The 23,199-nt window shown below is 36.5% G+C and overlaps 1 protein-coding gene across 1 annotated transcript; it reads right to left on the reverse strand.

The window, feature by feature from the left end:
- Window positions 1–443: 443 nt before the first annotated feature.
- LOC139839424 (uncharacterized) lies at window positions 444–881 on the reverse strand. The gene is made up of 2 exons (XM_071829488.1): window positions 693–881; window positions 444–608 (listed from the first exon to the last, which is right to left on the reverse strand). The coding sequence occupies exons 1-2, from the start codon at window positions 879–881 to the stop codon at window positions 444–446; spliced, it is 354 nt and encodes a 117-aa protein (XP_071685589.1).
- Between the last annotated feature and the right edge of the window lie 22,318 nt (window positions 882–23,199).

Consider the following 23,199-nt stretch of genomic DNA (forward strand, 5'->3'; position numbering starts at 1 on the left):
TATTAACAATGAGTATTAATAATAATATTAGTATAACAACTATATCTAAATTGTAATTACATTTAATTTATTAATATTAGACTTTATTAATTATGTAATAGTTTTATTATATACGATAACATTTATTGACTATTTAATATTTATACATTTCCATATAATAATAATTATGAATAAAAATCATATATATATATATATATATATATATATATATATATATATATATATATATATATATATATATATATATATATATATATATATATATATATATATATATATATATTTGTAACCAACTGTTCGTGAATCGTCGGACATGGTCAAAGGTTAAATGATTATATGAACACAGTTCAAAAATTTTTAGATTTCAACATTACAGACTTTGCTTATCGTGTCGAAAACGTATAAAAATTAAGTTTAAATTTGTTCGGAAAATTTCCGGGTCGTCACAAGAATGACTTCTTGTAAAGCACGCCGTCACGTAGAACATACATGGGGGCCTTCATGCGAACTTTCCTGGCCGTTATGCTGTCAGCGGGTAACGTTCCATCTTTTAGATAGTCGACGATTGGGTTCATCCAAGTGTTTACCTCCTCGACTGGTGCCGCCACCTGTAAAGCATCACGTTATAATTGTTATGGGATTTATTTTACCAAGCTAGCGGTGTAGGTTTTATAAGCGCGACGGCTTGATACCTGTACCACGTCGGTGGATTTTTGGTCAACGAACTCCACCCATACGTCCTTAGCGAAGGGGCTGAACGTCAACGAAGCAAGCTTGCTGAGGGTGTCAGCCTTTTTGTTCATTGACTGCGGCACTTGCGTGATTGAAAAAGAGTCAAATTTGTTGGCCAGCTCGTCCGCCAATTTCAGATATTTTTGCATTTCAGGATCTCTGGCTTCGAATGTTCCGTTTAACTAATTTGCCACCAGTTGTGAATCGACTGCCACCTTTAGTGCCTTGATACCCATTTTTTCTGCAATACATAACCCGGAGAGCAATGCTTCATATTCTGCTTCATTGTTAGAAACAGAGAAAGCGAAACGTAAGGCGTATGTGTGTTCCTCGCCGTCGGGGCTTCTAAGTATCAGGCCAGCACCGACCCCGTCTGAACTCGACGCTCCGTCAGTGTAAAGTTCCCACGTGACAGTTTTTGGTGCCGTTTCGTTGGCAGCTGTTGGTGGCCCTGAGTTAATGAATTCGGCCATGATTTGCCCTTTGATGGCTTTACGCGGCGCATAGCTAATTTCATGCTCTCCCAGTTTAATATCCCACTTTGCCATCCGGCCAGAGATTTCTGGCTTGCTTAAAACCTGCCATGAGAAGGTTAAAAATGCTCTTTGACGTATACGCTCGTTCCAAAGACATCGTACATGTTTGATTGGCGTATCTGTTAGTACCAAAATGTGATGTGCTTGGAAGTATCGCCTCAACCTCCTTGCGGTATGAACTAGTGCATAGAAGAGCTTCTCAACTGGATTATAATTGACCTCACCATGCTGCAAAACCTTGCTGACAAAGTATACCAGCATTTGGGTTCCATCGCATTCCGCAATTAATACCGAGCTGATCGCTTCAGCTCCTGTTGCTAAGTAAACGGTTAAAGTTTCTCCTGAAATTTTTGAAATGTCAGTAAACAAGTATGTAATGTCTGTCATTAGCTAAAACAAACACTTTACCCGGTACCGGAGCCGTTAACGTAGGTAGGGTTTTGATTAACGCTTTCATGTCTTGAAAGGCAGTTTCTGCTTCCGGCGTCCAGTTAAAACTTTTGCCTATGCACGCCTTTAACACCTGAAAAAAATGGTAGGGAACGCTCCGTCGCTTTTGACAAGAACCTGGACAACGCTGCTAGCTTTCCGTTCAAGCTTTGTACCTCTTTTTTTGTACGCAGTGATAACATCTCATCCACCTCCTGAATCTTCTTCGGATTCGCTCTAATGCCTCGCGTCGTCACGACGTGACCAAGAAAGTTGCCTTCCTCGAAACCAAAACTGTATTTCTCCGGGTTGAGTTTCATATTGATTTTCCTCAAGGAGTCGAACGTTTCTTGGATATCTTTAAGGAGAGACAGCTCCGTATGGCTTTTGATTACTATATCATCAACGTACGCTTCAACGTTTCGTCCTATCTAGTTCTTGAAGGCGTCATCGATCACTCGTTGATACGTTGCTCCGACGTTCTTTAGTCCAAAAGGCATCTTTGTATAACAGAAGATGCCGTGATCAGTGTGAAATGCCGTCTTGTCTTCGTCTCCTTCTGCCATTTGAATCTGATGGTACCATTTGTATGCATCAAGGAAGCACTTGAATCGGTGTTCGGCGAGCGATTTGACCTTCCAGTTGATTTCAGGTAGCGGATAGTTATCCTTTGGGCAAGCCTTGTTGATGTCTTTGAAATCAACGCACATACGCCACGTCCCGTTGGCTTTCTTGACTAGTACCGGGTTGGCCACCCAGGTTTGGTAGCGAACCTCTCTCAATATGTTGGCATCAACAAGCTTTTCTACTTCCTTACGCAGGAACGCGCTTTGTTCGGGCGCCATTCCTCTTTTCTTCTGGCGTACGGGTGTTATGCTTGGATTAACATTTAGATGATGTTCCGCTACCTTCCTTGGAACTCCTGTCATGTCTGACTCTTGCCAAGCGAAAACGTCAGCGTTATTAGACAATAACTCGCATAGGGCACTCTTAGTTTCTTCCGAAAGGGTGTTGCCAATCTTAAGACCTTTTCAGGAAATGCGTGATTGATTATGACGCCCCCCTCTTGTTTAGTAGGTGCCGGATGTGATACCGATTAGCTGATATCAGCGCATACTTAAGCACGGTCCAAAAACAAAGTTGCTACGCCTGCCCTTGTGGGGAACTTCAGCATACCGTGAACAGTAGAAGGTATGGCACCTAACTCTTGAAGCACTGTCCGTCCCAGAATCACATTGTACTTGGATTGGCTACGAACCACTACGAATGTTAATTGCACGGTACGTGAATGATAGTCATCTCCTAGCGTCACGTCGGTAGTGACACGGCCTAAGGGCCAAGTCGTTTCACCTGTGAAACCCGAAACGGGGTGCAATGGAGGTTTGAACTTATCCTGTACGTCCTGCGGTAACTGCAAAAAACAGTGTTCATAAATTACATCTACAGCGCTACCCGTATCGACATAAATACTGTGGCGACCCGACCAAAATCGTCATTGACGGTGTCGCTAACTGAGGTCCCGAAACGTGGTCGTAGTCCCTATATGAGACTCGTTTGACCAAAATTATGTCGCATTCTTTTGAAATGTATCATGCTTGCAAAGTTTAGTTTACAAAACCGTTCGACAACAATTTTAAGTTTGCAAAAGTATAAATTATAAATGAGGTAACTTGCGACATAATTAGTTTAAAATCGCGGTTGCTATAAATAGCGTAAGTATGTAAACAATATGTTTGAATCCAAAGGTGCTATCACTAGCGTATGTATGTATGTATGCTTGACCCCAAGCAATAAATCAGAGTGTATGCATGCATGCTTGACTCCAAGCAAATATGAGTGTACGCGGAAGCATGTATCAAATAGCCAAGTATGAACCTGAGAAACATATAGAAAACTGTCAACGAAAAACGTTGGTGAAATCATAGGTGTTTTAGTAAATGTTGTATTTGAACCACAAGATTTAGTATAAGATGATTATCAAAATCATTTGCATTCCAAAGTTGTTGTTTGTATCCCGGGCACCTAATTATCAAACTTAACTGTTTTGCACCCTTTGCGTAGTGTTAGAACATACACTAGACCCGAAAATATATTTCATCCGCTAACGGTAGCTAACCGTCCGAATGAGGCTCGTCAAGCCCATGTGATCACATAATATAAGTTCACGTTTACACCCTGCAAGTGTAACTAATGATAATTGAATTGAGGATTTTTGTTCAAACCCGTACGTGGTATGTTCATTTTCGTACTTGTGTTCAATGTATAAAAGTATGATACGTATATGTTTCTCATCCCATAGTTTAAAGCATAAAAGTTGTTTGAAAGATGGGACTATGATCTCACCTCGAGTGCACGAGTATAAAAGTACTTCACAAAGTAAACGTGTGCATGATAGTTGCTTAGCCTTGACCTAAACAAGTAAGTTGTATTAATTAACCGGTTACGTCACAAGGTCGGGCGAAATGTGTTCAATTAGTCCTATGGCTCGTTACGACACGATTAAATATAGCATGTGAATCAATTTGTCAAGTTTCATGCAAGATACAAGTATAGGAACAAGTTAGGAAGATTGCACAATCATTTGGTTAAGTTTGACAAAAAAGTCGAACTTCGGTCGGTCAAAGTCAACAAATAGTCAACACGTTCGGGTCGGGTCCCGAACTATTTTTCTGAGGTTTTTAATCATATATGAGCATGTTAAAACAAGTTACATGTGAATCGGAGGTGCGTAGCATAGCAAACATTATTCAAAAATCGACAAAGTTGGACAGACCACTTTGGCACGCCGCGCGGGTATATGGCGCGCCGCGCCATTACCTGTGCAGAGAATTCTGGCAGTTTTCACACTCAAGCACGAATCCAACTTTAAATACCCATAAATCCTAAACCGTAAACATCCAAAAAAAGTATCTTATATCGTTGGAAAGGTATTTTGACAAGGAATACAACTAACCACTTTTCATCAAGCAAAAACATCATTTACAATAGCCAAAATCTCGTCAAGTGGTCATTAAATGTTCAAAACCATCGTTTCAAGTTTACAAAACGCATTTTAAGATTCGGGAATGCAATTCACACATATGATATGCCGTTTTGAAGGTAATGAAACATACAATATAACTAATCACTAACTAATAACATTTCATGGCATTCAAAGCATCAAAATTTCCTTTTAGAGTTCGTCAAACCCTAATCAAGAATCACAAAACTAATAATCATGTTAATGATGTTTTCCAAATCAACCTACACATCAAATTGATGCTAAAGATGCTAGTAACACTTTTAAAACATAAACTCTAACAATTTAACAACATTAACTCATCCAAAATTAAGGATTAAGCACACCCATTTCAAATGTTCAAACTAGTTACTCAAAACAACGAATCGAGCAAACAAAACATATATTCATGTTATACACGAGCCATAGACACTAACTAACACAATTTCAAGTCAAAACACGAATTTAGAGAAATCTAGAGTTTTTAGAAACGTTACCCAAATGTGAAGAAATTGGTACCAAAATGTAGAGGATGAAGAGAGGATCACGAAAATGTAATTTGTTTTGAAGTTTGCTTCTCGATCCGGATTTAGATGATGATTTTATGAAGATGGGTGTTTGAGTTCATGAAAGGGAAGTAGAGAGAAAAGAGGAAGAAGGTGGGAGGTGAAATGAATGGATGGATAAGGTGGGTTGACTAGTTGACCTAGTCAACTAGTTTGCTCACTTGACAACCTCGGTCCCTCAAGTTTCAAAGCGGGTGCGGGAATTAACCAAACGAATATTTTAAAAACGCTCGAGTAAATGAGTGATGTTATAATTAAATAACGGGAAAATTAAGAACGTTGGTCAACGGAAACTACAAATTTAAATAACGAAAGGTATTATTAAAAAAAAAGATAGTGTTAAAAATAAATTTAACGGAAAAACGTGGGATGTTACATTACCTACACCTTAAAAAAAATTTCGTCCCGAAATTTAGTTGGAAGTAGTAGTCGTTGTTTCTTCCTCGAGATCTTGCGTTGTCGGTTCTACGAATAAGTGAAGGTACTCCCTCGGGTATTTCAACGAACTTCGACAGTCGCGATTTTACGTTGGTTTAAAGTTTGGTTCCACGATTTATAGTTTCAACCGGTCCTCCTTGGAAGTGAGGTTTATCGTTGATAGTAAGTTCATCGAAGAGGATAACAAGTTCTTGTCTCGCAAGACACGCCTTTAAGTTTGATACACAGAATGTAGGATGAACGAAATTTTTTTGAGTCGGAAGTTCGAAGCGGTAAGCAACGGGCACAACACACCCTAAAATTTCAAAAGGACTAAAAATATCGCGGATATAGCTTTCTACGTTTCAGAAATGGACTACACCTTTTCAAGGTGCGACTTTTAACATTATGCGGTTTTCCACATGGAATTTGAAAAGTTTACGTCTAACAGTGGCATAGCTCCTTTGGCGACTACGGTCGTCTCGAGCCTTTCTGAGGTTAAAGAAGTTTTTTGGTTGTTCCATGAATTAGCTCGGGTTCGGTGGTTTGATTATCATTAACTTGGTTCTACAAAAGGAGAATGACGTTTCCGGTCACATAAGATTTCAAAAGGTCTGACGTTAAGACTTGAATGATAACCATCGGCGTAAGAGAATTTAGTAAAGGCAATGACTTTTATCAAGAAATTTTGAAGTCGATAACACGAATTCGTTTTATGATTTCCAAGGTTTGAATCGTATGTTTGTTTAGCCCTTCGAGATGCGTTGATGTGTTGTACTCATGTTTAAACGTGGTCCCGAGGCTTTTCGAAAAGCACTCCGAAATCTAGAAGTGAAACAAGAATCTCAATCTGAAATGAGGTACATTTCTGTAAGGTATGTTTGAACGGGTACATCAGGACTCGAAAACGTTAGTTAGAACAAATTTCTCAAGAAATTTGCGTCGCGAAAGATTTATCTGTTTCCAAAAACGTTTGTCGGAGCAAGTTCTCATCGGTTTCTGAAAACGTTCGTCGGGGCTATTCACCCTCGAGGCGAGTACTAGTATAACGTGAAGAGTCTATCTCTCCATTGAAAATTTAGAATCAAAGATTTCCTTATACGGAAGTACGAGTGTAATACGAGAGAAGTTTCCACCTCGGTGTGAGCATAACGGGTATATTGTAGTTCGTTGATAAAACTGTGCGAGGACGAGATAGTATTCATGTATAACGTATGTTTGAAGTTGAAAGAATTCGTCATTCATTCGGAAGCATAAATATGGTTCGACAATATTCGAAGGTGTGTCCCCGGTATGGTTGTTGTCAGTACTTTCGGAGTTTTCAGATGTCCAAACATGAATAGATGAAGTCATGTACATGGCACATGGTGGTGATTAGGTTGATCGAGTCTAACCACCATCACGTGTCATTAGAACTTTGGTATGTCTTACCATAATATAACCACGTTGATCGAGTGTCGTTATATTACGCTAACTCATACCTCCATTCCCACATCACTCCATAACATCAAGTTCGTGTAACTGTGAAGATCTAAAATGAACAAAATGTAACGACGTCTCAAATGTGACTCGTATTAAATCGAAAGAATTTCTGCAACTCTAAGGAAGCGTTCCCCGAGGGAAGTGTATAAATGATTGTTCACGTCAATGCGGTTCGAGTCAGACAATAATGTATTTAGGCATGAAAAGAGTAACGAGTCATGATAACGAGTAGTACGCAACCGTAGTGATAAATAGTGATGACGATACTCATCTAGAGTGGTGGTGGTAACTTTACAACACTTGTGGATAGTAAGCTGAGACGGGGTGGATAACAACCAAGGAGTCAGTATTCCCGAACTAGAGTGACTAACGAAGTCGTGGTCATCCGTACGCGTATAAACCTTGAATTCACGTGTGTTACCAAAAAGTGGCGGAATACGAGTTCGTATGATGAAGGTTGGGTACCATTAAAAAGTTTGCCTAAGAATGATTCAAGTATAATGCACAAGTAGTCAAGTAAGTGCTATCTATAGCAAATGTATGTCAGAATGCAATGGCTAACTATCCGGTTGTAGTCTAGATTCACTAATGCGTCCCAACGACTCTGTCAGACACACTAATGCACATCCTAGTTCCCTACAACCAACGCTCTGATACCATCTGTGGCGACCCGACCAAAATCGTCATTGACGGCGTCGCTAACTGAGGTCCCGAAACTTGGTCGTAGTCCCTATATGAGACTCGTTTGACCAAAATTATGTCGCATTCTTTTGAAACGTATCATGCTTGCAAAGTTTAGTTTACAAAACCGTTCGACAACAATTTTAAGTTTGCAAAAGTATAAATTATAAATGAGGTAACTTGCGACATAATTAGTTTAAAATCGCGGTTGCTATAAATAGCGTAAGTATGTAAACAATATGTTTGAATCCAAAGGTGCTATCACTAGCGTATGTATGTATGTATGCTTGACCCCAAGCAAGAAATCAGAGTGTATGCATGCATGCTTGACTCCAAGCAAATATGAGTGTACGTGGAAGCATGTATCAAATAGCCAAGTATGAACCTGAGAAACATATAGAAAACTGTCAACGAAAAACGTTGGTGAAATCATAGGTGTTTTAGTAAATGTTGTATTTGAACCACAAGATTTAGTATAAGATGATTATCAAAATCATTTGCATTCCAAAGTTGTTGTTTGTATCCCGGGCACCTAATTATCAAACTTAACTATTTTGCACCCTTTGCGTAGTGTTAGAACATACACTAGACCCGAAAATATATTTCATCCGCTAACGGTAGCGAACCGTCCTAATGAGGCTCGTCAAGCCCATGTGATCACATAATATAAGTTCACGTTTACACCCTGCAAGTGTAACTAATGATAATTGAATTGAGGATTTTTGTTCAAACCCGTACGTGGAATGTTCGTTTTCGTACTTGTGTTCAATGTATAAAAGTATGATACGTATATGTTTCTCATCCCATAGTTTAAAGAATAAAAGTTGTTTGAAAGATGGGACTATGATCTCACCTCGAGTGCACGAGTATAAAAGTACTTCACAAAGTAAACGTGTGCATGATAGTTGCTTAGCCTTGACCTAAACAAGTAAGTTGTATTAATTAACCGGTTACGTCACAAGGTCGGGCGAAATGTGTTCAATTAGTCCTATGGCTCGTTACGACACGATTAAATATAGCATGTGAATCAATTTGTCAAGTTTCATGCAAGATACAAGTATAGGAACAAGTTAGGAAGATTGCACAATCATTTGGTTAAGTTTGACAAAAAAGTCGAACTTCGGTCGGTCAAAGTCAACGAAAAGTCAACACGTTCGGGTCGGGTCCCGAACTATTTTTCTGAGGTTTTTAATCATATATGAGCATGTTAAAACAAGTTACATGTGAATCGGAGGTGCGTAGCATAGCAAACATTATTCAAAAATCGACAAAGTTGGACAGACCACTTTGGCGCGCCGCGCGGGTATATGGCGCGCCGCGCCATTACCTGTGCAGAGAATTCTGGCAGTTTTCACACTCAAGCACGAATCCAACTTCAAATACCCATAAATCCTAAACCGTAAACATCCAAAACAAGTATCTTATATCGTTGGAAAGGTATTTTGACAAGGAATACAACTAACCACTTTTCATCAAGCAAAAACATCATTTACAATAGCTGAAATCTCGTCAAGTGGTCATTAAATGTTCAAAACCATCGTTTCAAGTTTACAAAACGCATTTTAAGATTTCGGAATGCAATTCACACATATGATATGCCGTTTTGAAGGTAATGAAACATACAATACAACTAATCACTAACTAATAACATTTCATGGCATTCAAAGCATCAAAATTTCCTTTTAGAGTTCATCAAACCCTAATCAAGAATCACAAAACCAATAATCATGTTAATGATGTTTTCCAAATCAACCTACACATCAAATTGATGCTAAAGATGCTAGTAACACTTTTAAAACATAAACTCTAACAATTTAACAACATTAACTCATCCAAAATTAAGGATTAAGCACACCCATTTCAAATGTTCAAACTAGTTACTCAAAATAACGAATCGAGCAAACAAAACATATATTCATGTTATACACGAGTCATAGACACTAACTAACACAATTTCAAGTCAAAACACGAATTTAGAGAAATCTAGGGTTTTTAGAAACGTTACCCAAATGTGAAGAAATTGGTACCAAAATGTAGAGGATGAAGAGAGGATCACGAAAATGTAATTTGTTTTGAAGTTTGCTTCTCGATCCGGATTTAGATGATGATTTTATGAAGATGGGTGTTTGAGTTCATGAAAGGGAAGTAGAGAGAAAAGAGGAAGAAGGTGGGAGGTGAAATGAATGGATGGATAAGGTGGGTTGACTAGTTGACCTAGTCAACTAGTTTGCCCACTTGGCAACCTCGGTCCCTCAAGTTTCAAAGCGGGTGCGGGAATTAACCAAACGAATATTTTAAAAACGCTCGAGTAAATGAGTGATGTTATAATTAAATAACGGGAAAATTAAGAACGTTGGTCAACGGAAACTACGAATTTAAATAACGAAAGGTATTATTAAAAAAAAAAGATAGTGTTAAAAATAAATTTAACGGAAAAACGCGGGATGTTACAAATACGTGATACCCGACAGCGTCCGATTGTTGCAGTGATTGTTAATGGTAGGTCCGTTGGGCAGACCTTCCAAAATGCCGGGAACGTGATAGGTGCGCATTCCCAATCTTCTAGTGCCTCGGCTTTCCTTACGTGACCCAAATGCCACATCTGAATCATGTGAATGTGCTTTTCAGGCGCTTTATCTTTTCCTTTCTGCCACGCGAACCTCCTGGTTGCGGATCCTCATTGTTCGAGGGTTTTAAGTGATTTAACTCACCTAACTTAAGCCTTTCGATAATGATCTTTTTCAGTTCACGGCAGTCATCGACATCATGCCCCTTATCTTCGTGAAAGATGCAATACTGCGTTTCGTCTACCGCGAAGCGCGGTTTCATAGGCTTGGGTGGCGGGAAATCTCTGCTTGTCTCTTCCATTGTCAAAATTTCTTTTGGCGTTTAGATAGTGACCTTATTACACTTTCCTCCTCAGGTGATAGCCTCTTAGACCCGTAATGTTCGTACGGGCGGTAGTTGTGGCGGTTTCCTGACTTATGATTGGAACGTCCGTAACCGCCACCGCTATTTCCGCCGTTACCCTTATGACTGCTACTTGCGTGACCCTTACTGTTACCTTTGTCATCTTTGTCATTGCGGTCTGTTGTCTTGTGTTCACTGACGGCAGCGTCAGCGAACTCCTCTGATCGTACGTAGTCTCTCACCATTCTCACCGCTTCAACGTACATTTTTGGCAACTTTCGCCGTATTGCTTTCACTAGAGACAAATGCCTAACCTGACAAATTCCCATGATGTACGCAGAAATTTGCTGCGACTCCGGCAAGTCTGGGATTTTCTGACATTCTGTCGTGAAGCGGGAAGTAAAACTCATCAAAGACTCGCGTGACCTCATTTTAATGTTGTGCGCGTCCAAATGGGTCAGTTCTGTACGTTTAAAATTCTGGAAGCGTTACACGAACTTGGTTCTAAGGTCCGTGTAGCTAGTAATACTTAACGCAGGCAACTTGGCAAACCACTCACGCATGGCGGACTGAAGCTGTCCCGGGAACATGTGGCACGCTGTTGGGTTATCCCAATGTTGTGTCTTGACGGCGTGCTCAAACTGCTGCAGGAAGTCTTCAGGATCCGAGCTACCGTCATACATCCCTAGTGTAAGGGGGTAGTAAGGACGGCAGGCAGCGGATGGGTAGCTATTTCTCTGGTAAACTTTTCTGACGTTGCGGAAATTTCGAAGGAACACTTGACGTTGTCCCCCATCATAGCATACCAGTTATTTAACATGTTGTCCGCCACACAGGCTGCTCAACCTGGGCGCTCATAGATTCCAGTGCATCAAGGATCAAATTATCAATTAGGTCCTTGCGTGCCTCCTCCCTAGTTTTGTCGGAACTCTTACCGATCTCCGACACTGAACGTGTTGAGATACGGGGTTGTGTCTTGGACATACCGGTAGGCCTTTCGGCACCTTTGGGTATAAGTGAGGGTAAAACGAATCCTCCCTTCTCCAAGAAGCGTATAGCTTCTTCGCCGTTGATGGGTTTTAGCTGATGTACGTTTTCCTCTTGGGTTTCCGTCTCTTCAGAATCACGTTGATCAGCTTCCTTCTCGTCGTCATCGAACTGCAAATGGGTGCCCTTGATGGAATCGTTTGGAGTTTCGTAAGTGCTATCGTCATTAGGTTTATAAGGGTCATATGGTTTTTTGCCATTGTTAGTAGTGGATTGTGGGTTGGAACCTTCTGTCATCTTGCTATGAAAGCGTTATTAATCGAGTCCCACGGATGGTGCCAAATGATCAAACCAAAATTGTTCGATCTGAGTGCAAGTGAATTAAAAAGAGAATTTAACCTTTGGAAGGGGTTCCTTCGGTTAAATGGGAGATGGATGTAGTGGTGTTGTTTGTATTTTTCCGCGCCTCCAAGGTAAGCTACAGAAGAAGGTTAGTATATGAAATGATTGGTTGATTGATTGGCCATCAAATAAGGCCAAAGGATGCTATTTATAGATTGATAAATGACGGTTATGCATAATAGCCATTATAATAGCACCCATGATCTGTAACTGCCACTAGAACCTCCTAATCATGCCTACAACTTATTCCACGTTCTCCACATTCCTGAAATGTAGGGATGTGGTCCAGCTCAGCAATACCGGGTCAACCTTGTAAATACGTCACCCTACCAATCGCGTGACAGCGACTTGAGTACATGAGTTGTCCGTTTGACTGGATATCGCGTATGTTCCACGTGACACGGCTTTAGGTTCCCGGTAAGCTCATGTGATGGACGTCATGCGTTGCACATGACCAGACACGTGACGTGACGTACGTCATTAGTATGTAATGTTGAAATCTCAAAAGCTTTGAACTGTGTTCATGTATTTATTTACCCTTCGACTGCTCTCGATGATTCACGAACAATTATGTGTAAATAGATATATATGATTATATACATATGTGTGATTATTAAATTGAGAAATATTAATAAAATATTTAACAGTTTGTTTGATATGAAAATAAGTTATGAAATTATTATATGACTTGAAAACGTTAACAAAAATATTTAATAAATAATACTCTACATAAACGTATTAGTTTCAATATATGGTTATCGACTGAAATTAAAAGATAATAGCAAATGATTGAATTACAAGATACATTGTGATTACGATTACGGGTCTCTGTATGAGGTCCACTATGATTTAAGAAATCCGTTCTTTTTAACGGTATTCGGAATAAATGGTAAAGTGATCTTCGAGTAAGGACAAAGTGTCAAGTAGCGAGAGCTAGACAGATTGGTGGAAATACCTGTTGATTTCCAATACATGCCTTACAATAATTGCCTCGTGACTTTTGATAAGATAAACTATTTAACTTTCATATTATTTAATGTAAAAGTAAAATTGGGGAATATAGATAACTTAGAAAATGAATATCGATAAGTTAAGTAAATGATAGTAACACTTGTTTATTGATTCGATTGATTTATAGATATGTTAATTAGAACGTTTGAGAAGTTAACTTAAACGTTGGCGCATAAATGAATCATATCAAATTATGTACTAGAGCGTAAAACGTAAGGTGATATAACAATATCTAACATTTAAACGATTTTAAATATATTAAACTTTGAAATATAATTAGTTTTTGAAAAACTAAATATTATATTAGCAAATAAATATTTCTAAAATATACAAGTTTATATTTTTAAATGATAATATCATTATTTTACAAACTGATAAAATATAATATTAACTTAGTCGTAAAACGTTTTGGATTTAAAATAGTATTATCATAATATATATTGGTAAATAACGAGACGTCGATTTATAGAAGCAAATGACCAAAACACTCAAATGAATAAGTTACACTTTGAGTGGAATAATTTTCCATTGATTTAAGTCTTGTTATTGATAAAGGTACATTACACGAAACGTAAAGTACCAGTTTTCTAAGCGTACGAAAATGCGTTCAAAAAACCGGAACCGGTACTTAAGTTGAGGGTCAACGTACAACACATCAGTGTAAAAATTACAAATCAACTATGCACGAGAATATAATATAATATTTAATTAATTCTAAAGATTAAATATATTATATATTAAATAATAAATATATATACATAAGAACTTTGTCGGCAGTATGATTGCTCAATTGTGAGCTGGAAGAGAGGCTCATGCGATCGCATGATTTCCCCTCACAACTCTCATGCGATCGCATGAGGTGGTAGGTGGGATTACATCCTTTAAATTTCACGAATTCTGGTTCAGTTTTCATTCATCTATCTGTTTCTCTCGATCTCTTCTCACATATATACATATATATTTATTATATAATTATTATTATTATTAAGATTAATATTATTATTATGAATCGGATTATTATTATTAGTAGTAGTGGTATTATTATTAATATTATACATAAAATACTACGACGAGGTTATGAGTGAGTTATTTCAAACGGGTTTTTCGAGCGGGATAGAGCTAAGGAAATTATGAGTTATAGCCATGGAGGTTATGGGTATGGTTCGGGGGTATATCTTGGGAGGTCAACCTGCGTTTATCATCTCCGTTGCGTCTACGTACTTTCCTACAATATTGAATCACAATATTGATACGTGAGCATTCATATCTTATCTTTTATATATTAATAGTGTATCTCTGACTAGTGCTCGAGTATATATGTTTATGCATGCTTGTATGCTTAATTTCGTCATTAGATAGTTTTGATGAATTATGAATTTGATACATATGCTACTAAGATAAGGTATATGATATGCATGTCGTTGGAAAGCTGGCAAAAAATTAATAACTTTTCATTTAGAAAGCGTATGATTTCGATGAACGGATTAAAAGATATGGTCAACTGAATTATGATTAACATTAATTGGAATTGCTTTTGAATCTACAATTGATATTTAAACAACTTGTTTATAAGATTGATAAACTGGATTTTCAAATTGATAATGCTAAAAACGAACATATATTTCATAGCATTATCATTCAAGAAAGACAAGCTTTTGATTGCAATTGTTCTATTTACAAGTGATATTCGTTTAAATAATAAAAGGTGAAGACAAAAGACAGATTCGACGATTTGAAGACGCAAACGACCAAAAAGATAAAAAGTTCAAAGTACAATCAAAGTGGTTCAAATTATTGATGAGAAACGTCTAAAAGTTACAAGAGTACGAGCCGCGAAACGCAAAGTACAAGATATTAAATCGTACGAAAGGACGTTCGAAAATCCGGAACCGGGACATGAACCAACTATCAACGCGCGACGCAACAGAGCTAAAATTACAAGTCAACTATGCACACGAATATAATATAATATATAAATAATTCTATAAATTATTTATATATTATATTTATATTAAAAACTGTCGGCAAACTAGCAAACAAATCATTATGAGCTGGAATCTGAAGCCATGCGATCGCATGGTCTGGAAGCACAATTTCCAAGCGATCGCATGGGGCCAAAAGTCAGGCCAATTGCTATAAATTGCAACATTTTCAGCCGAGTTTTACACATCTTTTTCTTTCCTTTCTCTGCACTCTCTCAACATATATATATATATATATATATATATATATATATATATATATATATATATATATATATATATATATATATATATATATATATATATATATATATATATATATATATAATTTTAATTTTAATTAAAGATTAATAATAATAAGGTTATAGTGGCGAATGTTCTAAGTTTGTAAGTCGAAATTCTGTCCGTGTAACACTACGCTATTAATACCTATTGTAAGTTATGTTCAATCTTTTTAAATTAATGTCTCATAGCTAAGTTATTATTATGCTTATTTAAGCCGAAGTAATCATGATGTTGGGCTAAATATTAAGATTGGATAATTGGGCTTTGTACCATAATTGGGGTTTGGACAAAAGAACGAGACTTGTGGAAATTGGACTATGGGTTATTAATGGGCTTTATATTTACTAAACGATACCTCGTTAATTTAATATAAAGGTTACAATTTGACGTATCTATATATAACCACATACGCTTAATCCGGTACGGTGGGCGGGATATTTATAAATACAAATTATTGTTCATTTGACCGGACACGGGGATGGATTAATAGTTAATGGACTCATTAAAACAGGGGTGGATTACATTCAAGGGTAATTGGTGTAATTGTTAACAAAGTATTAAAACCTTGGACTACACACAGTCGATAACCTGGTGTATTCATTAAACAAAGTATTAAGACCTTGTTACAGTTCGAATCCCCAATTAGTTGGAATATTTGACTTCGGGTATAAGGATAATTTGACGAAGACTCTCGCACTTTATAATAATGACTGATGGACTATTATGGACAAAACCGTATGGACATATCGAATAATCCAGGACAAAGGACAATTAACCCATGGTAATAAATTAAAATCAACACGTCAAACATCATGATTACGGAAGTTTAAATAAGCATAACTCCTTTATTTTATATCTTATCGCATTTTTAATTATCGTACTTTTAATTATCGCAATTTTATTTACAGTCATTTTATTTATCGCACTTTAATTATCGTCATTTACTTTATGCTTTAAATTAAGTTATATTTATTTTTAATATTTTACATTAGGTTTTAATTGCGACTTAAGACATAAAATCGACAAACCGGTCACTAAACGGTAAAACCCCCCCTTTTTATAATAATAATAATAATACTACTTATATATATATATATATATATATATATATATATATATATATATATATATATATATATATATATATATATATATATATTCAAATATAGTTTAAAAATATAGCGTTAAACTTGGCTAGCTCCATGCGGAAAGAACCGGACTTACTAAAAACTACACTACTGTACGATTAGGTACACTGCCTATAGTGTTGTAGCAAGGTTTAGGTATATCCAATCTAATAATAAATAAATAACTTGTGTAAAATTGTATCGTATTTAATAGTATTTCGCAATAAAAATATAACTATTTCGTATACACCTCACATAACATCAAGTATTTTTGGCGCCGCTGCCGGGGATACATCTTAAACGCCGAAGCGAAACGCTATAAAAAAATCTTATTAAGTTTTAATTTATTTTTGTAAAAATACGTTTTAAATTTTAAAAAAACATAAATTCAAAAATATAAAAAATATATATATATATTTTTAAGAGTTGTTCAAAATATATAAAATTATAAAGTATTTCTATTTCTATTTTTAAAATATAAGTTTTTATTTGTTAACATACTTTATATAATATAAATCAGAAACAAAAATATAAAAAAAATAAATAAATAAACTGTAAACGGGCCGAGAACTGTAGCAGTCCAAGATCTAAGCTAGATCCAGAAGCCATGCGATCGCATGGCCCAGACACGTAGAACACATGCGATCGCATGATCCTGTCTGACACGCCTGATACCTCTGCCGACAGGATTAGGGTTACGAATTAATTATTATTATTATTATTAAACCTAATTAGGGTTTATATTTAATATTAATTAGTTTTAGTTTATTTATTTTTGTATTTTTAAGTTTTAATTAGTTTTAATTAGATTTAAAAATTAATACTTTTATAAAATAATAATATAAAATAATATTTTTATAAAAATTAGTAATTTTATCATTTTTGTATCTTTTTATTATTTAGTACGTAGTTTATTTTTATCGTTCGTAATTAGTTTAAACTTAGTTTTTGCCGTAGTTATTTTATATTTCTAAATTTTTAGGCTTTGCCGTAAAATCTCTTAAGTGCTTTTTCTTTAGATTAAGATTTAGACGCTTTAGAAATTTACGACATCGCTTATCGCTTTAATATTTTAGAAATTTTAGTGCCTTTTAAGTTATTGCCGTTTTGGATATAGAATTCCTTTTAAGCTTTAATACCTTTAGACGTAAGTTTTAATTTTTAGACTTTTAAGTTTCGACGTTTTTCTTTCTTATTTTTATTTTTCGACCTTTTATTTTTCGACGATTTTCGCCGCATTCTTTTTTTTTTCTTTTCTCGACGCTCTAGTTTTTAGGACATAGATTTTTTCTTCAAAATTTCGACGAAAAATTATTTTAAGCGGTTAAATTGATAGACATCCAAAATTTTCGGATTCGTAGTAATAGTTGGATTTGTTAGTGGCGAGTTGTGGGCTTCCGATTTAAAGGGTCCTGGCTACCTGCTGCATCTATTGGCTATTCGAAACGTGGGCAAAATCAGAAAAGTCTATTAATTTGATAACTTTAAATTTTTTTATCTTTTATAACTAATAGGATATTCAGTGAATGCACCGAGCAAAACGTTCACAACCTTTTATACGTTCACCACCTATAAATCGATCAAGACATCTAGCCAACATTGTCGCCGTTGAGTTTTCTTTAGAATCGTCATCTAGTCGACCAAGTACTCTAATTCAAATTTCTGATAATCTATTTTTTGAACCCGACCTCACAATTGAGAATTTGAAGGATATTCAAGGACAATTCAGAGATCCTGAAACACTAATCATTCCTCCTGAACCAAAGATTACTCATTCAGAGATTGTCGAGGAAGAAACCATTAAGTCAGAATCCTCTAGTGATTCAGATTCAACAAATTCAATCATGAAAAATCTGGAACCTCTAAGTATGGAAGACCGAATGAGGGCTAAACGCACTGGCCAAGGTCACGCAATTACTCAACCAGACATTAATGCGCCAGATTATGAAATTAAAGAACAAATCCTACACATGGTAACTAATCAATGCCAATTTAGTGGTGCGCCGAAGGAAGATCCAAACGAACATCTTCGAACCTTTAATAGGATCTGTACTCTATTTAAAATAAGAGAGGTTGAGGATGAACAGATCTATCTCATGTTATTTCCCTGGACTTTAAAGGGAGAAGCCAAAGATTGGTTAGAATCGTTACCTGAAGGGGCGATTGATACATGGGATGTTTTAGTTGAAAAATTTCTTAAACAATTCTTTCCGGCATCTAAAGCCGTGAGACTTCAAGGAGAAATTGTTACGTTCACACAAAAGTCAAATGAAACTCTATATGAGGAGTGGACAAGATTTGGAAAGTTGTTGAGATGATGTCCTCAACATGGTTTAGATACTTATCAAATAGTACAAATATTCTACTAAGGATGCGACATTACTACACGAAAAGACATCGACATAGCAGCTGGTGGTTCCATTATGAAGAAATTCGCAACTGAAGCTTACAAAATTATTGATAACACTGCTTCCTACTCACATGAGTGGCATCAAGAAAAAGACATCGTTAGATCATCTAAAGCGGCTAGAGCCGATTCTAGCCATGACTTTGATTCCATTTTTGCAAAGATAGATGCTTTCGAGTGACGAATGCAAAAGATGACTAAAGATATTCACGCAATACGAATTAGTTGTGAACAGTGTGGAGGACCACATTTGACAAAAGATTGTCTTAGTATTGAACAAACAATGGAACAACGAGAGAATGTTTCATATATGAACCAAAGGCCTGGAAATAATTATCAAAATAATTATCAACCGTCAAGACCAAACTACAATCAAAATCAGAATTATAACCGAAATGGTCCATACAGCAATCAACAAGGTCCTAGCAATCAACAAGTATCTAACAATACTTACAACCAGCAAAGACCTATTTTTGAAAATAAACCACCACAAACTGATGATAAAAAGCCAAATTTAGAAGACATGATGTCGAAGCTAGTTGAATCTCAAACGCAATTTTTCACATCTCAGAAACAAACCAATGAATAAAATGCTCAAACATTTAGAAATCAACAAGCTTCTATTCAAAATCTGGAACAAGAAGTGAGTAACTTAGCAAGGTTGATAGGTGAAAGAAAACCAGGGAGTCTACCTAGTGATACAAATACTAACCCCAGGAATGAAACAGCTAAAGCCATTACCACGAGAAGTGGTATTACACTTAAACCACCTGAAATACCTAAAATTTCTGATGACTCTATTCCTACTACACAGGCACCACAGCCTAAACAAGAGAAGGAAACAGAACCGGTAGTTGAAAAGGTTAATGAAGATAACACAGTTAAGGCTAAGCCTTATGTTAAACCATACCAACCACCACTTCCTTACCCGAGTAAAATGAGAATAGAAAGACTTGAAGCCGAGCAATCCAAATTCTTGGATATGTTTAAACAAATAAATGTCAATCTTCCTTTCATTGATGTAATTTCAGGAATGCCAACATATGCTAAATTCCTGAAAGATCTAATCACAAATAGAAAGAAAATGGAAGAACTTTCGGCTGTTACAATGAATGCTAATTGTTCTGCAGTGCTGTTGAATAAACTACCAGAAAAACTCTCAGATCCAGGAAATTTCACAATTCCATGTTTTCTGGGTAGTCTTAGTTCAATAGAAGCATTGGCAGACTTAGGTGCTAGTATAAATTTAATGCCGTATTCACTATACGCTAAACTAGATATCAGAGAATTGAAAGCAACACGAATAAGCATACAACTAGCCGATCGATCAGTAAAATATCCTAGAGGAATAATGGAAAACATGCTAGTTAAAGTTGGTACTTTAGTATTTCCAGTAGACTTTGTTATTCTGGACATGGAAGAAGATTCTAGAGTTCCTCTCATATTAGGAAGACCATTCTTAAACACTGCTAAAGCAATAATAGACGTGTTCGGTAAGAAACTGACCCTAAGTATAGAGGACGAGAGTATTACCTTTTCTATGGATAGAGCCATGCAACAACCGCAATCTGCAGATGATACATGTTATTATATTCAAACTATAAATTCACATGCAGAATTGTTACAAGAATTTCCAGAATTATAAGGAACATGAGAATGTTCTTTAGGAGAAGGAATTGAACCAATTGATGAAGCTGAAATGTTAGCCGCACTTATGGCTAATGAATACGCTTATTTACATGGTGAATCTGAATTACCTCTAATAATATCATCTTCTCTTACGAAAAATGAAAAATCTCAACTCATTTCTGTGCTAAAAGCTCATAAACCAGCTATTGCATGGAAGATTCATGACATTAAAGGAATAAGTCCTTCGTATTGCACACATAAAATCCTTATGGAAGAAGGCCATAAAACGTATGTGCAATGCCAATGAAGACTAAATCCTAATATGCAAGATGTTGTTAAGAAAGAAATTATTAAACTGCTTGATGCAGGTTTAATTTATCCAATTTCTGATAGTCCATGGGTAAGCCCAGTTCAATGTCTACCTAAGAAGGGTGGCATGACTGTCATCACATATGAAAAAATGAGCTTATTCCTACTAGGACTGTAACAGGATGGCGTGTTTGTATTGATTATAGAAAATTAAATGACGCCACCAGAAAAGATCACTTTCCCTTACCTTTCATTGATCAAATGTTGGAAAGGTTAGCTGGGAATAGTTTCTATTGTTTTCTTGACGGTTTCTCCGGATACTTTCAAATTCTAATAGCACCCGAGGACCAAGAGAAAACCACGTTCACATGCCCTTATGGTACTTTTGCTTACAAACGCATGCCAATTGGACTTTGCAACGCCCCTGCAACCTTTCAAAGGTGTATGATGGCGATTTTTCACGACATGATAGAAGAATACATGGAAGTATTCATGGATGTATTTTTAGTCTTCGGTGATACTTTTGAAACATGTCTAGTTAATCTTGAACGAATGCTTATTAGATGCGAGCAATCAAATCTAGTTCTTAATTGGGAGAAATGCCATTTCATGGTTAAAGAAGGCATCGTTCTTGGTCATAAAATTTCAAAGGAAGGAATTGAAGTGGATAGAGCTAAAGTAGATGTAATTGCTAAACTTCCACATCCCACCAATGTTAGAGGAGTTAGGAGTTTTCTAGGGCATGCCGCTTTTTACCGACGTTTCATAAAAGATTTTTCTAAAATTGCCACTCCTATGAATAAACTCCTAGAAAAGGATGCTCCATTCATCTTTTCAGATGAATGCATTAAATCTTTTAATATTCTTAAAGAAAGACTCACTAATGCGCCGATCATAATAACTCCAAATTGGAATCTACCATTTGAACTCATGTGCGATGTAAGTGATTTTGCAATGGGAGCCGTTTTAGGACAAAAGATTGAAAAACGATTTCAACCTATTTATTACGCTAGTAAGATGTTACAAGGAGCACAAATGAATTACACAACTACTGAAAAAGAACTCCTTGCCATTGTCTTTGCTTTTGACAAATTTCGTTCATATCTCGTTCTAGCTAAAACGGTGGTCTATATCGACCATTCTGCTCTTAGATACTTATTTTCAAAACAAGATGCCAAACCACGATTAATCCGTTGGATCTTACTCTTACAAGAATTCGATATTGAAATTCGAGACAAAAAGGGAGCAGAAAATCTCGCAGCTGATCACCTTTCTCGCCTTGAAAATCCTGAATTAGAAGTTCTAAATGAATCGGCTATACAAGATAACTTTCCTGATGAATATCTTTTGAAGATCGATTATAATGAAATTCCATGGTTTGCAGACTATGCAAACTACTTAGTATGTGGATTCCTTGAAAAAGGGTTGTCGTACCAAAAACGAAAGAAATTCTTTAGTGATATAAAACACTATTTCTGGGAAGATCCACATTTGTTTAAAAGTTGTCCCGATGGAATAATACGCCGATGTGTATTCGGAGATGAAGCTAGTTAAATCTTAAACCATTGTCACACAGGACCAACAGGAGGGCATTATGGGCCTCAACTCACAACAAGAAAAGTTTACGACACTGGATTCTATTGGCCTACAATTTTCAAAGATGCGCACCTTCTTTGTAAATCCTGTGATGCTTGTCAAAGGGCCGGAAAAATAAGTCAACGTGATGAAATGCCACAAAATGTCATTCAAGTTTGTGAAGTATTTGACGTTTGGGGTATTGACTTTATGGGTCCATTTCCAAAATCTCATAATAATCTCTACATTCTCGTTGCCATTGATTATGTATCTAAATGGGAGGAAGCACAAGCTCTCCCAACTAACGATGCACGAGTTGTAGTCAACTTCTTAAAACGTCTTTTTGCTAGGTTCGAAACACCGAAAGCTTTAATAAGTGATCGGGGTACTCAACTTGAGAAAGTTCTCAAAAGATATGGAGTAACTCATAAAATCTCAACTGCTTATCATCCACAAATAAGTGGACAAGTTGAAAATACCAACCGAGCATTAAAACGTATTCTAGAGAAAACCGTAGGATCAAATCCGAAGGAATGGTCCATGAAATTGGAGGATGCACTCTGGGCTTTTAGAACAGCCTACAAAACTCCAATTGGTACCACACCTTTTAAACTTGTTTACGGAAAAGCATGTCACCTTCCAGTAGAAATTGAGCATAAAGCATTTTGGGCTTTGAAGACATGTAATCTTGATTTACATGAAGCCGGACGTCTACGGTTAAGTCAACTAAATGA

The sequence above is a fragment of the Rutidosis leptorrhynchoides genome, chromosome 4, assembly GCF_046630445.1.
Source record: "Rutidosis leptorrhynchoides isolate AG116_Rl617_1_P2 chromosome 4, CSIRO_AGI_Rlap_v1, whole genome shotgun sequence".
NCBI lineage: Eukaryota > Viridiplantae > Streptophyta > Magnoliopsida > Asterales > Asteraceae > Rutidosis > Rutidosis leptorrhynchoides.